The following is an 11,885-nucleotide window of genomic DNA, read 5'->3' as shown; positions in this document are numbered from 1 at the left end:
CTTATTTCGCTTGTAGTTCATTTTGATGATTATAATTGTTTACTTTTTAAATATTTATCTAAAAAATTAAATTAATTAATCATATAGTTATATTATATTTTTATTATAAAAAATTAATAATCTATTTTTGAAATTATATTTGTCATTTATTTTTTTAATACAAATATAATTTAAATATATAACTATTGATATTCGATCATTTTAATTTTTTTATACAAACATTTTTATCAATAATAAATTTCTAAAATAAACGGTTTGAATCAATAAAGTCATCCGAAGTAGGCCCACCAAACCCAGTTAAGCCATCTCCTAATTATAAAATATTACACATAAATTAAAATGCCATTATATCTAATTTGATGAGCATGCTAAAATTTTAAAAAAATTAATAAAATGAAAACAAATTAAAAATTGGAATACTACATGTATTAATTGATATATTAATTAATGTATCAATATATGTTATGACATATGTTGAAAAAAAAATTATGATATTATAAATTTAAAATTATAATCTCACATATTATATAAATTATAAGAATTTAATTTTTTAAAAATTATATCATATTACCTATTAATATATTAATTGACTAATTGGTGGATATTATGAGATGCTTTTAGTAAACAACGAATTATGAATTGGAAACAACATTTTCTTAGGCGACAGGAACAAGAGGAGAGAAAGAAGAGAGTCTCACCATGTTCTGAGATGGAGACAAATACATATAATTTTGTACAAAACCTTCCTAATTTTCATCTTCTTTGTTGTTTTGCAATATACAATCATATATCATAAAACCCTTTTCTGGGTTTCAATGTTGTTTATTTATTTTTGTTTTCACTTCATTTTTCTAGTGAGAATCAAGACCCTGTTTCAGTAGGAAAAGTAATCTGTTCATATTTGACATTTTTGGGTTCATTCTAGAAGAAAATGTTCACAGTGAGTCCTCTCTCTTCTCCTTTTCTTGGAATCACGAGAAGAAACATTTTTAGCAGTTTGATTTTGTTTTTGTTTTTTGTTTTTAATAACCCATTTGTGTAATCTTCTTGTTTTTTGCTCCCAATTAGCTAAACTTCATGGTAGCAGTGATGGTTAGTGTTTGATTAAATTTTCTATGTGTTTTTCTTTTTCTGTACTGTGCAAATTGAATCTTCTATTAATAAATATATGCTTATTTAATTGTTTAGATTTTTAATTTCCATATTAATGCAAAAAAATAATCATGGGTTTGACATATTTCTTTTTCAACTGCTATTTTGAAAATTCTAAGATTTTTTTTAAAAAAAAGCATATTACAGATTGTATCTTGCTGAATTTCCACGGCAATGAAAAGAAGTTCAAAGAATTGGTCACATGTTTGACTTGAACTTTTGGGTCCAAAAAAAGAGATCAGTATCAATACTTTATATCCAAGTTGATGTATATATATTAGTTTCTTCACATGATTCCTGCTGAAAGAAGCCCTACAATTAGGGTTCATTTTGCTCTTGTGGCTCTCAACAATTCCTGGTGATTCATGGCCCGATATTCACTGAATTCTTGATTTTCATTGTTCTACAGATCAAATCCTCTCACTGAAATCACGAGCCGCGGTGAGATTTTTGATTACGCACCATGGCTTATGGTAATTCAAGATCTGTCAGGTCTGTCTCTTTGTGAATTTAATTTGGTCAACGTTCTTTAATTTAGCTTTTAGCTCATGATCAGTACATACTTTGATGTAGCAATCAGCTTCTAAGTATGATGTTTACATGAAAACCTTACAAATAATTTAGCTTATAGCTTATGATCAGTTCATACTTTGATGTAACAATTAGTTTCTAAGGATATGTTTACATGAAAACCTTAACAGATTTCAAGATGATCTTGAATTAGAGAAATTGCCAACAATCAATAGAGACAGTGTGGTTAAGGTTAAATACAAGATTGATGGTACACAAATATCAGAATCTAGCTCTAGGAATTCTGAGAAGGAGACTGAGATGACAGGAAGATCACTGAAAGCTAAAGTACTGTCCAGAGTCTTCTCTGAGGATTATGAGAGAGTGAAGAGAAAGATATTGGATCCTCGAGGACCGACTATTCAACGATGGAACAAGATTTTCTTAGTAGCTTGTTTGGTTTCTTTGTTTGTGGATCCTCTCTTCTTTTACTTGCCAGAGGTCCGAGACGATATTTGCATAGATATTGGATATACCCTTGAAGTCGTCCTCACAATTATCAGATCAATTGCAGATGTGTTTTACATGATTCAGATATATGTCCGGTTTCGTACCGCTTATGTGGCGCCTTCTTCTCGTGTATTTGGGAGAGGAGAGCTTGTTATAGACACCTCAAAGATCGCCGCGAGATATTTAAGGAAGAGCTTTTGGATCGATGCCATTGCTGCCGTGCCTGTTCCTCAAGTATGCCAATAAAAATCTCTTCAATTTAAGCCTTTGCATTGTACAATAGTGTTGTCATATGTTGAAAAAGGGCTTTGTTTTTGTTGTTTACATTTCAGCTATTGATTTGGATCATTATCCCCAGCCTAGGTGGTTCGACAATGGCGAACACCAAAAATGTCCTAAGATTCTTTCTCTTTCTTCAGTACCTACCAAGGCTTTTTCTCATATTTCCGCTCTCATCGCAAATTGTCAAGGCTACCGGCGTTGTGACTGAAACGGCATGGGCAGGGGCTGCTTATAACTTGATGCTCTACATGTTGGCAAGTCACGTAAGTACAAACAAACCAACTTTTATCCAGTTTAAGCTCATATTCCTTTACAGATCACTACTGTTAACAAGAGGTGTGCTTGTCTTATTTGTGGAAGTGGGCAATTGCCAAACCGCATGAATCTTGTTATTTAGTTACTTCATTTCTTGTCTCTTTTCTGTATGCTGTATGATGTTATGTACTCTACCTTGTCGTTTCATTTTTTCTGGTGTTAGTTACTGCCACTGCTCTGCAAGGCATGGTTGTTAAACAATAGTATCAGAATATGTATTGGTATTGGTTATTCTGTCACATATCGGTTGATATGTTGGTAAATATCAATATCAAAAGTCTAAAATCCCAATACGTATCAGCTGATGCAATATGCATTGGCCGATGTTTAAAACCCTGGCCATAGGGCCCTCAGTGGCAGATGGAAATTGTAGTAGCACATTAAGCTTAGTCAAATATAATTTTGTGCATTACATTGATAGCTCACCCTAGTCTTGGTGATTCATACCTATCAAAGACCAAATAAAAAAGGCTTGGTAATTGATACTTTGTCTAGTTGTTTGTGATTCAAAAAGGGTTTGAACTTGAGCTTTGTGCTCCTTTTGATTCTAAAGAGACAGCACAACAACAACAAAAAAAAAAAAAAAGCAAGCAAAAAATAAATAAAGAAAGACTAATTTGATTTCGAGTCTTGTTCTATCCCTATCACCTAGCAATTAAGCACACTTTGTTCAACCTATTATATGAGTTCTTGAATAAGATTAATTTGATTTCAAGTCTTGAATATGACCGAAATGTTTTTTTCAACCCATTATATGAATTGTTTGTTTCTGTTGTTTTCCAAATGTAGGTCTTAGGAGCTTGCTGGTACCTTCTGTCAATTGAGAGACAAGAATCATGTTGGAAAAAAGTCTGCCATGTTGATAATCAATCTTGTCAGTCTGACTTCTTTGATTGCCACAAGGTCGAGGACCCAAACAGAAAGGCATGGCTCCTATCAAGCAACGTCACAAATCTATGCGATCCAAATAACGATTCTTATTCATTCGGTATCTACGGTGATGCAACCATATCTCACGTTACATCCACAAAGTTCTTCAACAAGTACTTCTATTGCCTTTGGTGGGGACTTAAGAACTTGAGGTAAGACGTTTGTTGAACTCTCTCTGTTTACTTCCTCCCATGATAGGAACGAAATAAATACATCGTATATTCATTAAATAGAAAAAAAAAAATTGATCTATCTCATACTATTTGGAAGAAGATCTTCGAGATGGAAGAATATATTCTCTCCGTTTGTCTTGGTGAAAAATGTTTTCTGCATTTTTTGACATTTTAGTATGACAGAAAATGAAAATCAATGTAAGTGTTTTCATGATTAACAGAAACCAAGTTTATTTGTGCAGCACTTTGAAAGGTAAAAAACGTTTTTTGGACTAAAATCTTACCAATTTACCACCACCACTGTCTTCACCACCACCTCCACTACCACCACACTACCACCACTAGCACCATCTCAACACCACCGCTAATACCACCATCGGCACATTAGTTTCTAGATTGCAACCGAACATAGAAGAAATGTTTTCTGCCAAAGAAAGCATACCGCTAGATCTTTTTCTCGATCCTACTTTTTACGACCTCCATTTGGGTTCCATTTTTAAATGACCTACGTGCGATAAAAATGTCATTGTCACGCCATTCTAGACGAGTTTTCTGTATAAAAATTTGTTTGTAGATCATTTTCCTTTTAGTTTTATTTCCAATGCTTATTTTTATCAAAATATGCAGCTCTCTAGGACAAAATCTTTCCACAAGCACTTATGTCGGAGAAATAAGCTTTGCCATCATAATCGCAACTCTTGGATTGGTTCTCTTTGCATTGCTTATCGGAAATATGCAAGTGAGTCCAGCAACATATATTCTATGCCCAGTTTAGTTTCCATTGATCTACAGTCACTTCCAAATACTGATATATTTCATTGGCAGACATATCTCCAATCCACAACGGTTCGGTTAGAAGAATGGAGGATCAAGAGAACTGACACAGAGCAATGGATGCGCCATAGGCAGCTGCCTCCAGAACTGAGGCAATCTGTGAGGAAATACGATCAGTACAAGTGGGTGGCGACTCATGGAGTTGATGAAGAAACTCTTCTCAAAGGCCTGCCAATGGATCTCCGGAGAGACATCAAACGCCACCTCTGCCTTGATCTTGTTCGCCGAGTAAGTCACAAAGATTATTCCTTCTTGTTCCCATTGATGATCCAATGTTGATTGTTAATTCAAAAAATTTCTTTAGATAGTGTAAACCAATCTATGTAACCCCCTAGAAGAAACAAAAAAGACTACAAGGTGAGTTGGAATAGACACTATTGAGGGATAATGAGAGTCAGCTGAGATGGTTGGTTCATATAAAATAAACCGCAAGATATATACAATGATGGAGGTGATGGCCAATGGCTGGATGTCGTGGGGACTCGCCGGAGGTGTTGGTCAGAGGGAGTTGCCAGTGACGGTGGCTGGAGGTGGTAGAGGGAGGAGGGAACAAAAATTTATTTACGAAACAAGGGAATGCATCTTTTTTTTTTGGTTTCCTAAATTTTGTTTTCAATTTTCAAATTTTTTGTAAACATTGCAATACATATAAACGTTACTAAATGTGCCTACAGAATCAATTTGAGTCTCATATGTGCTGTTAAATGGAATAAACAGGTTCCACTGTTTGATCAAATGGATGAAAGGATGCTAGATGCCATATGCGAGAGGCTCAAACCTGCGTTGTGCACGCAAGGCACATCGTTAGTACGCGAAGGTGACCCAGTCAACGAGATGCTCTTCATAATCCGAGGCAACCTTGATTCCTACACCACCAATGGTGGCCGAACTGGTTTCTTCAACTCATGCCGCATCGGCCCTGGCGACTTCTGCGGCGAGGAACTGCTGACGTGGGCCCTCGATCCGCGTCCAAGTGTCACCTTCCCCTCATCCACCCGCACAGTGAAAGCCCTTTCCGAAGTGGAGGCATTTGCTCTCCTAGCAGAGGACTTGAAGTTCGTCGCATCACAGTTTCGGAGACTCCATAGCAAACAACTTAGACACAAGTTCCGGTTCTATTCACACCAGTGGCGGACATGGGCTGCCTGTTTCATACAAGCAGCATGGCGGCGATATAAGAAGAGGAAGAGTGTAGCGGAGCTCAAGGCTAAGGAGTGCCCCGTGGTGGGTGAATCTGAGCTGTTGATCGGACAATTGGACATGGACGTGCCTCCACCTGGTTCAGGATTCGCTGTCTATGCAGCAAGGTTGGCTGCGAGCACGAGGAGGGGTGGCAACAAAGTTTCTGGATCGGATTCAAGTGTCGTCAGCTCTTTGCAGAAGCCAGCGGAACCGGATTTTTCTGTGGAGGAGTGAATGGGCAAAAAGGCGTTTTGGGTTGTCAAATGTGTGTATGTACATTGTGCTTTGTGATTAGATACAAATAGGACCTTCAAATGATTATTTCATTCAGACTATAGAAATTATATATGTTTATACAGGGAATGTTTTTGAACATTGTGGAGAAGAGATCACCTAACAATTTGAGGAATGTTTGCTTTTCATTTCCCAAAAGGTGGAGAAACCAACAAGGTGTAGTTCCAAACAAATGTAGGTGAAATTTACCCGTTATTATTATTAATTTTTATGAGCAAGTATGATTGGAGTATCAAAATAGAGCTTGTGATGGGATCTTATATTCAATGTACTCTCAGTCTTACAATTGTGGATTAAAATCAATTGTGGATTCAAATATTCATATTTCGTGATTCTTATCACATTATATGATTGAAAGTGTAATAAGAATATAGACACAGATTTTAAGACAGAAGAAGATCCTGACCTAGAATTTATCTGTATAACCATAAGTTGCATTTTAACATCGAAACATTTGAGCTCTAGAATAGTCCACTCTGTTTGATTTTGTTTTCAAAATCTGTTTTGTAACAAAATATTCGAACTGTTTGGTGAAAATAAACGCCAAAAAAATGTTTTTGAATTAAGAAAATTTCTTTTTGCCAACTGGAAAGAATATCTTCAACATGCCAACAACATATGCAACCTGTTATTCTGTCGTATAGAACTGCAAAAATTCCTCTTTTTAATGGCTGATTTTGCTTTAAAATAATAATAATAATATAAGTAAAAAGTAAGAAGTAAAAAATAAAAATAGAATTTCTCAAAACTTGGATTTTTTTGGGCTGAAAATCATGGCTGATTTGTCAAAGTTCATCATTCCTCAGCTCAATGGTTGCCTGTACAATGACAGGATTCATGGTTTGAAGTTAAAAATGAAAATAAAAAGATGAGAAAGATTATGATACACCTCCTTATCTTATAATTATAAAATAAAAATATATAATTTGAGTTATATCTAAAAATAATTAAAAAAATTCATAATTAAACACAAAAAAGTCATAATCAAAATTTCAAAATAATATCATAACAAAAGAAGAAAATTGATCGTAATTAAAAAGAAAATGGCATAATTAAAGATGTATATGATATGGAATGTGTATAATAGAATTTCCCTAAAAGGATAGATTCATACATGGTTACATCCAAACTTAAATTAAGAATTTTTTTTATTTATTAAATCTTAGGATAAATTACACCTACATCCCTTGAGATTTCACACTAACATAGTAGTACCCATGTAATTTTGGAAATTATATTTTCTCTAATAGCAAACCTGTCAATGAAAAATGAATCAATGGTCCTGTTTAGGAACTTGGTTATTTTAGTTGATTTTTTAATTTTTTGACTATTGTATGAGATGAAAAAAAATTATGTTTGGGATGATTTGTGATTTTTTTTTTTTTAGTTGAATTGATAATTATGAGAAAAAAAGTAGAAAAATTTACCAATAAATCCTATTTCACAAACTCTTAAACCAATTAGTCCCAACTTTATTCTTTTGTTCGGGTAAGTCCTATCAGTGGGGAAGTTTGTTACTTGTTGATCCTATTTTCCATATTTGGTGCAACTGTGTGGACAGTTTTACCCATTATTGTTATGTTTCCATATTCTGTTGGGGGATCACGTGGGTCTTGAGATTTTGTGGGTATAACAGTTGATATTTCAATGTTACGTGTGGAGACGTTTCAACCTTTTCGACTTTAGGGTTGTTAGTGGTGTGGGTCGGTGATTTACGGTGGCTGTGTGACGGACTGATTCAGAAAGTTTAACGAAAGTCGGTTCCCCGTTGGTTGAAAGGTATGTCTTCTTATTTGTATAGCATTTACAGTTTTGTATGTTTTGGTGGAAGGGGTTGAACGACAACAGGTGAGGGTGGGGGGTTATGTGGTGCATTATTTGGGGTGATTTTTTGTGTTAGGCTGGTATGCTCTGTTTTTTGAATTGCTTCCGTTGTGGGTGTGTGCCGCATTACGTGTAGGTGTAAGGGGGGTTCTGTTCAGCAGGTGGGGTGAGGGGGTTATGTGCTGCATTTTTGGGGGTTGTTTTCTGTGTTACAGATGTATGTGTTGTTGTTCAAATATTCTCTTGTGTGGGTGTGTATTGTTTTGGTTTTCTAGTGTTTTGTGGGTTTTCTGGTGTGGGTGCATATTTTCTGGTGTGTGTGTATTGTTTAGGGTTTTTCTGGTCCTGATGAAGCACGTGTTAATATTGTTAGGGGGATGGACACACAGGTTATGTTAATTTGTTGTTATGGAAATGTTAATGCCGCAATTAATTTGCAAGCTCCATTTCGGTTTGATGACATGGTTAATTGTGCGTGCGAAAAGTTTCCTGGGTTAACACCGGCCCAAGTGTGTTTGTTCTTCAAGATACTAGGTTATAACAATTTCATATTACATAATGATGTCGATGTGGAAAGCATAGTATCTCTTGCATGGTCTTTCCGTCTGCAATGCATCGATGTCATCATTCAATTACAAGAGTCACGCGACGCTGACAATGCTGGCAGCCCGGTTCATAATCTGCAGACTGTCCCGTGTCATACAGCGGGGGTGTTTGATGATTCGGACATGGATGACGAACAAGAGTTATTGGAAAATTTCTGCCCTCACATTGATAAGGTTTTTTTGTCTGCTCCATGGGCTAATGGGATTCAACATGTTGGTCAAAGTTTTCAAGGTGGAGCATCTAAATTTCGAAATGTTCTTCGCAAGTATGCGGTTGAGTGTGGCTTTCGCTTCGAATTTGTGAAGAACGATTCTGTTCGAATCACAGCTGTATGTACGATGAGGGAATCGAGAGGATGCATGTGGTTTGTACATGCACGTGTATTGCATGCAAATGGATTTTTCTACCTTCGTAAGTGGAACAGCGAGCACATTTGTGGTGTTGCTGTACGGACCCCCAAAAACCCTAGGGCTGGTTCCGATCTGGTGTCCGATGTTATTTGTGAACGGGTATGTGATAAACCACTCACAAGGCCTACTGATGTTGTGTATGACTTGAAAAAAGATTACGGATTGGAGGTTAGTTACCGAGTTGCATGGTTAGGTGTAGAAAAAGCTCGTGGTGAAATGTTCGGTGCACACTCCATTTCATTTGACCAACTACGATGGTATAGTAGCGTAGTAATGGAAAATAATCCTGGGAGTTACATCAACATTGAATATGATGAACAAAACTATCGTTTCATACGGTATTTCATGTCATTCAAAGCATGCATCGACGGGTTCAACCATTGCCGCCCATTGCTTTTCTTGGATGGGACTTTTCTAAAAGGAAAATTCAAGGGGAACTTGCTAGCCGCAACTGCGAAGGATGGCAACCAAGGTATTACTATGTGGTAATTATTTATATATTATATTTATGTGGTGCAAATGTACTTACATTGTTGCTAGGAAGGACACTTTTTGTTCCACATTGGCGAGACCGTCATAACACTTGTTCATAATTTATGTTTCACAGATTGGTTATTTGACAAACAAATTCAAAATGCAGGTTTATTCCCTGTGGCCATTGCGATTGTTGATTCTGAAAACACCACAAATTGGGCTTGGCTTTTGGGACACCTCGCAAACGTGGTAAATCGGCAAAGAACACTTACATTTGTCTCTGACTGACATGCGGGCTTACTAGAATCGATACCCATCATATTCCCCACAGCGAAGCATGCCTTTTGCTTACAACATTTGCAGCGTAACTTGCAAGACAAGTTACGTTATGTGAATAGTTCATACCGGTCTGTGATGTTGGCTAAATTTCGTGCCTGTGCGTATGCTCCGACTTTGGCTGCATTCAACCAGAGTATGGAAGAGTTCACAAAATGTGGACGTAAGGTTGTGCCTGCTTTCTTAAAAGATTTACCCCCATATTACTGGGCGAATGCTTACTTCCAGTACGTAATTACTTCCTTTTTTTCCCCCACACACAATATATTCCTACAGTACATCTTTCCTGTATCATGCATGCACATTGCCTATTTTTTTGACTAACACATTTCATCCTTCTTCAAAACCAGAGGTTCACGGTACGGTGAGATGAGTTCCAACGCCATTGAATCATTTAACTCATGGATACGGGAAGCACGCCACCTACCAATAACTCAAATGATTGATAGTATCCGGGCAAAAATTATACGCCAGATGGCAAAACGGAGACGTGAGGCAAATACGTGGGCAGGTGTTATTTGTCCCAAAATGGAAGCTCGGTTGGTCAAAGCGTACAACAAAGGTAGATCGTGGCTTGTAAGCCAATCAAACGATGACGTGTACGAGGTTCACTCTTTTCCATCCGTCATGGTCGATGTTGGCAGACGTACATGTTCTTATTTCAAGTGGCAAATCAACGACTTTCCATGTGCTCATGCAGTCGTGGCAATCCGAAACAGTGGTCTAGACCTGTACCAGTTAGTTATTCCCTACTACCATGTGGCTGAGTACCAGAATTCATATGCACAAAACATAACCCCCATTCCAACTGTAGAGAAACCACAATTTGACTCTGCAGATTTTGTCATACATCCCTCCGCTGTCAAACGCCCACCGGGAAGGCCCAAGAAGAAACGCATGCTTTCCAAAGGGGAACAAGTCCAACAAATTCGGTGTGGTCGTTGTCAACGCATGGGTAACCACAACAGGAAAACGTGCAAGGAACCAATTTAGCTTTTACACATAATTCGCTGATTCGTACTTTTCACATTAAACTTTCACAGTTTTATTATTAAATAAGTGGATGTTCCATAATTCCATATGCCGTCATTCAGACAGAAGAGTTAATGAACAAATTTATTTTTGATGCGTTATTCTGTTTACCTCTTCACCGTATTATTTACATCTGCTTCGTATTGTACTGCTATTAATTTCAGCACATACGCCATAATTCAATGTGTAGTTGTAACATTTTATCGTGATGTGACCACATCCGCAAACATTACACACAAACAATAAATACAGCACAAAATTGCCTGCTAACAACCATGTTTGGACCATTTTTAATATTGTCCGGATAACCATCATGCGGCCCATAATCGTGTCGTTTTCCATCTTTTCCATGACTATAATTTTCGCATACATACCATGCTTATACATCAATATCTTTCAATTTTCGACACCCAACTTCTATTACTACGTGCACATCAACGGCACACATTTTCTGTCCACAACTCAGTTCCACAAGTCTTAAATACAATCACACAACCTACCTACAAACGCATGAAGCAACAGGGCAAACAAACAACCAAAATCATAATGCAAATCATACCATACTTTCCATTCAAAATGCGTAAAACGTTATCCACAACGACTTGTACGTAACACCCACAAAAAATATTTCCAACATTTTCTAAACCTGAATTTCCAAACCACAAGTTCAAACCAACAAACATGTTGTTTCAAAAAAACAAACAAAATGCATAAACCAAATTCAAAAAACAGAAACTGCTGCGTCCGAATTCTTTCTCGTCGCCGTTTCAGACCAAACACATCTAATCCTTCAACCCCCGGGTCGGATCGTTGATGAAATACTTAACCATGTTCGCTCGCAACACACTGCAATTACTACCTTGCAATGTTCGCTCCACGTTGCCACGATACACGTACTGTCGCATTATCCCACACACTTTCACCCCACAATCAAGCCTGCACATGAAATAAGCACATGTAATCAGTGCCACTCATAACAGCATTGTCATCATTACAGTACCCTTACATTTACAACAACACT

General features: G+C 36.9%; 2 protein-coding genes across 5 annotated transcripts; both read left to right on the top strand.

Moving 5' to 3' along the window:
* Window positions 1–593: 593 nt before the first annotated feature.
* On the top strand, window positions 594–6,420 carry LOC114302751 (protein CNGC15b). Of its 4 annotated transcripts, none has more exons than XM_028247823.2 (9): window positions 594–733; window positions 856–940; window positions 1,562–1,644; window positions 1,854–2,406; window positions 2,505–2,717; window positions 3,559–3,851; window positions 4,500–4,611; window positions 4,698–4,934; window positions 5,424–6,420. In XM_028247823.2, exons 3-9 carry the CDS (start codon window positions 1,616–1,618, stop codon window positions 6,120–6,122), a joined length of 2,136 nt encoding a protein of 711 aa, XP_028103624.1. In that variant the 5' UTR covers window positions 594–733; window positions 856–940; window positions 1,562–1,615; the 3' UTR covers window positions 6,123–6,420. The 4 variants fall into 4 exon arrangements, with proteins under 4 accessions (XP_028103624.1, XP_028103626.1, XP_082755287.1 ...); XM_082899161.1 differs by having other exon boundaries at window positions 595–733; window positions 1,290–1,644; XM_028247825.2 differs by lacking the exon at window positions 856–940.
* Window positions 6,421–8,383: 1,963 nt separating this feature from the next.
* On the top strand, window positions 8,384–10,825 carry LOC145803717 (uncharacterized). Its single transcript, XM_082897042.1, has 4 exons — window positions 8,384–9,494; window positions 9,663–9,745; window positions 9,860–10,059; window positions 10,183–10,825. The coding sequence occupies exons 1-4, from the start codon at window positions 8,384–8,386 to the stop codon at window positions 10,823–10,825; spliced, it is 2,037 nt and encodes a 678-aa protein (XP_082753168.1).
* Window positions 10,826–11,885: the final 1,060 nt, after the last annotated feature.

The sequence above is a fragment of the Camellia sinensis genome, chromosome 12, assembly GCF_055761805.1.
Source record: "Camellia sinensis isolate YWXY chromosome 12, ASM5576180v1, whole genome shotgun sequence".
Classification (NCBI taxonomy): domain Eukaryota; kingdom Viridiplantae; phylum Streptophyta; class Magnoliopsida; order Ericales; family Theaceae; genus Camellia; species Camellia sinensis.
This window is presented reverse-complemented; position numbering and strand designations above follow the sequence as displayed.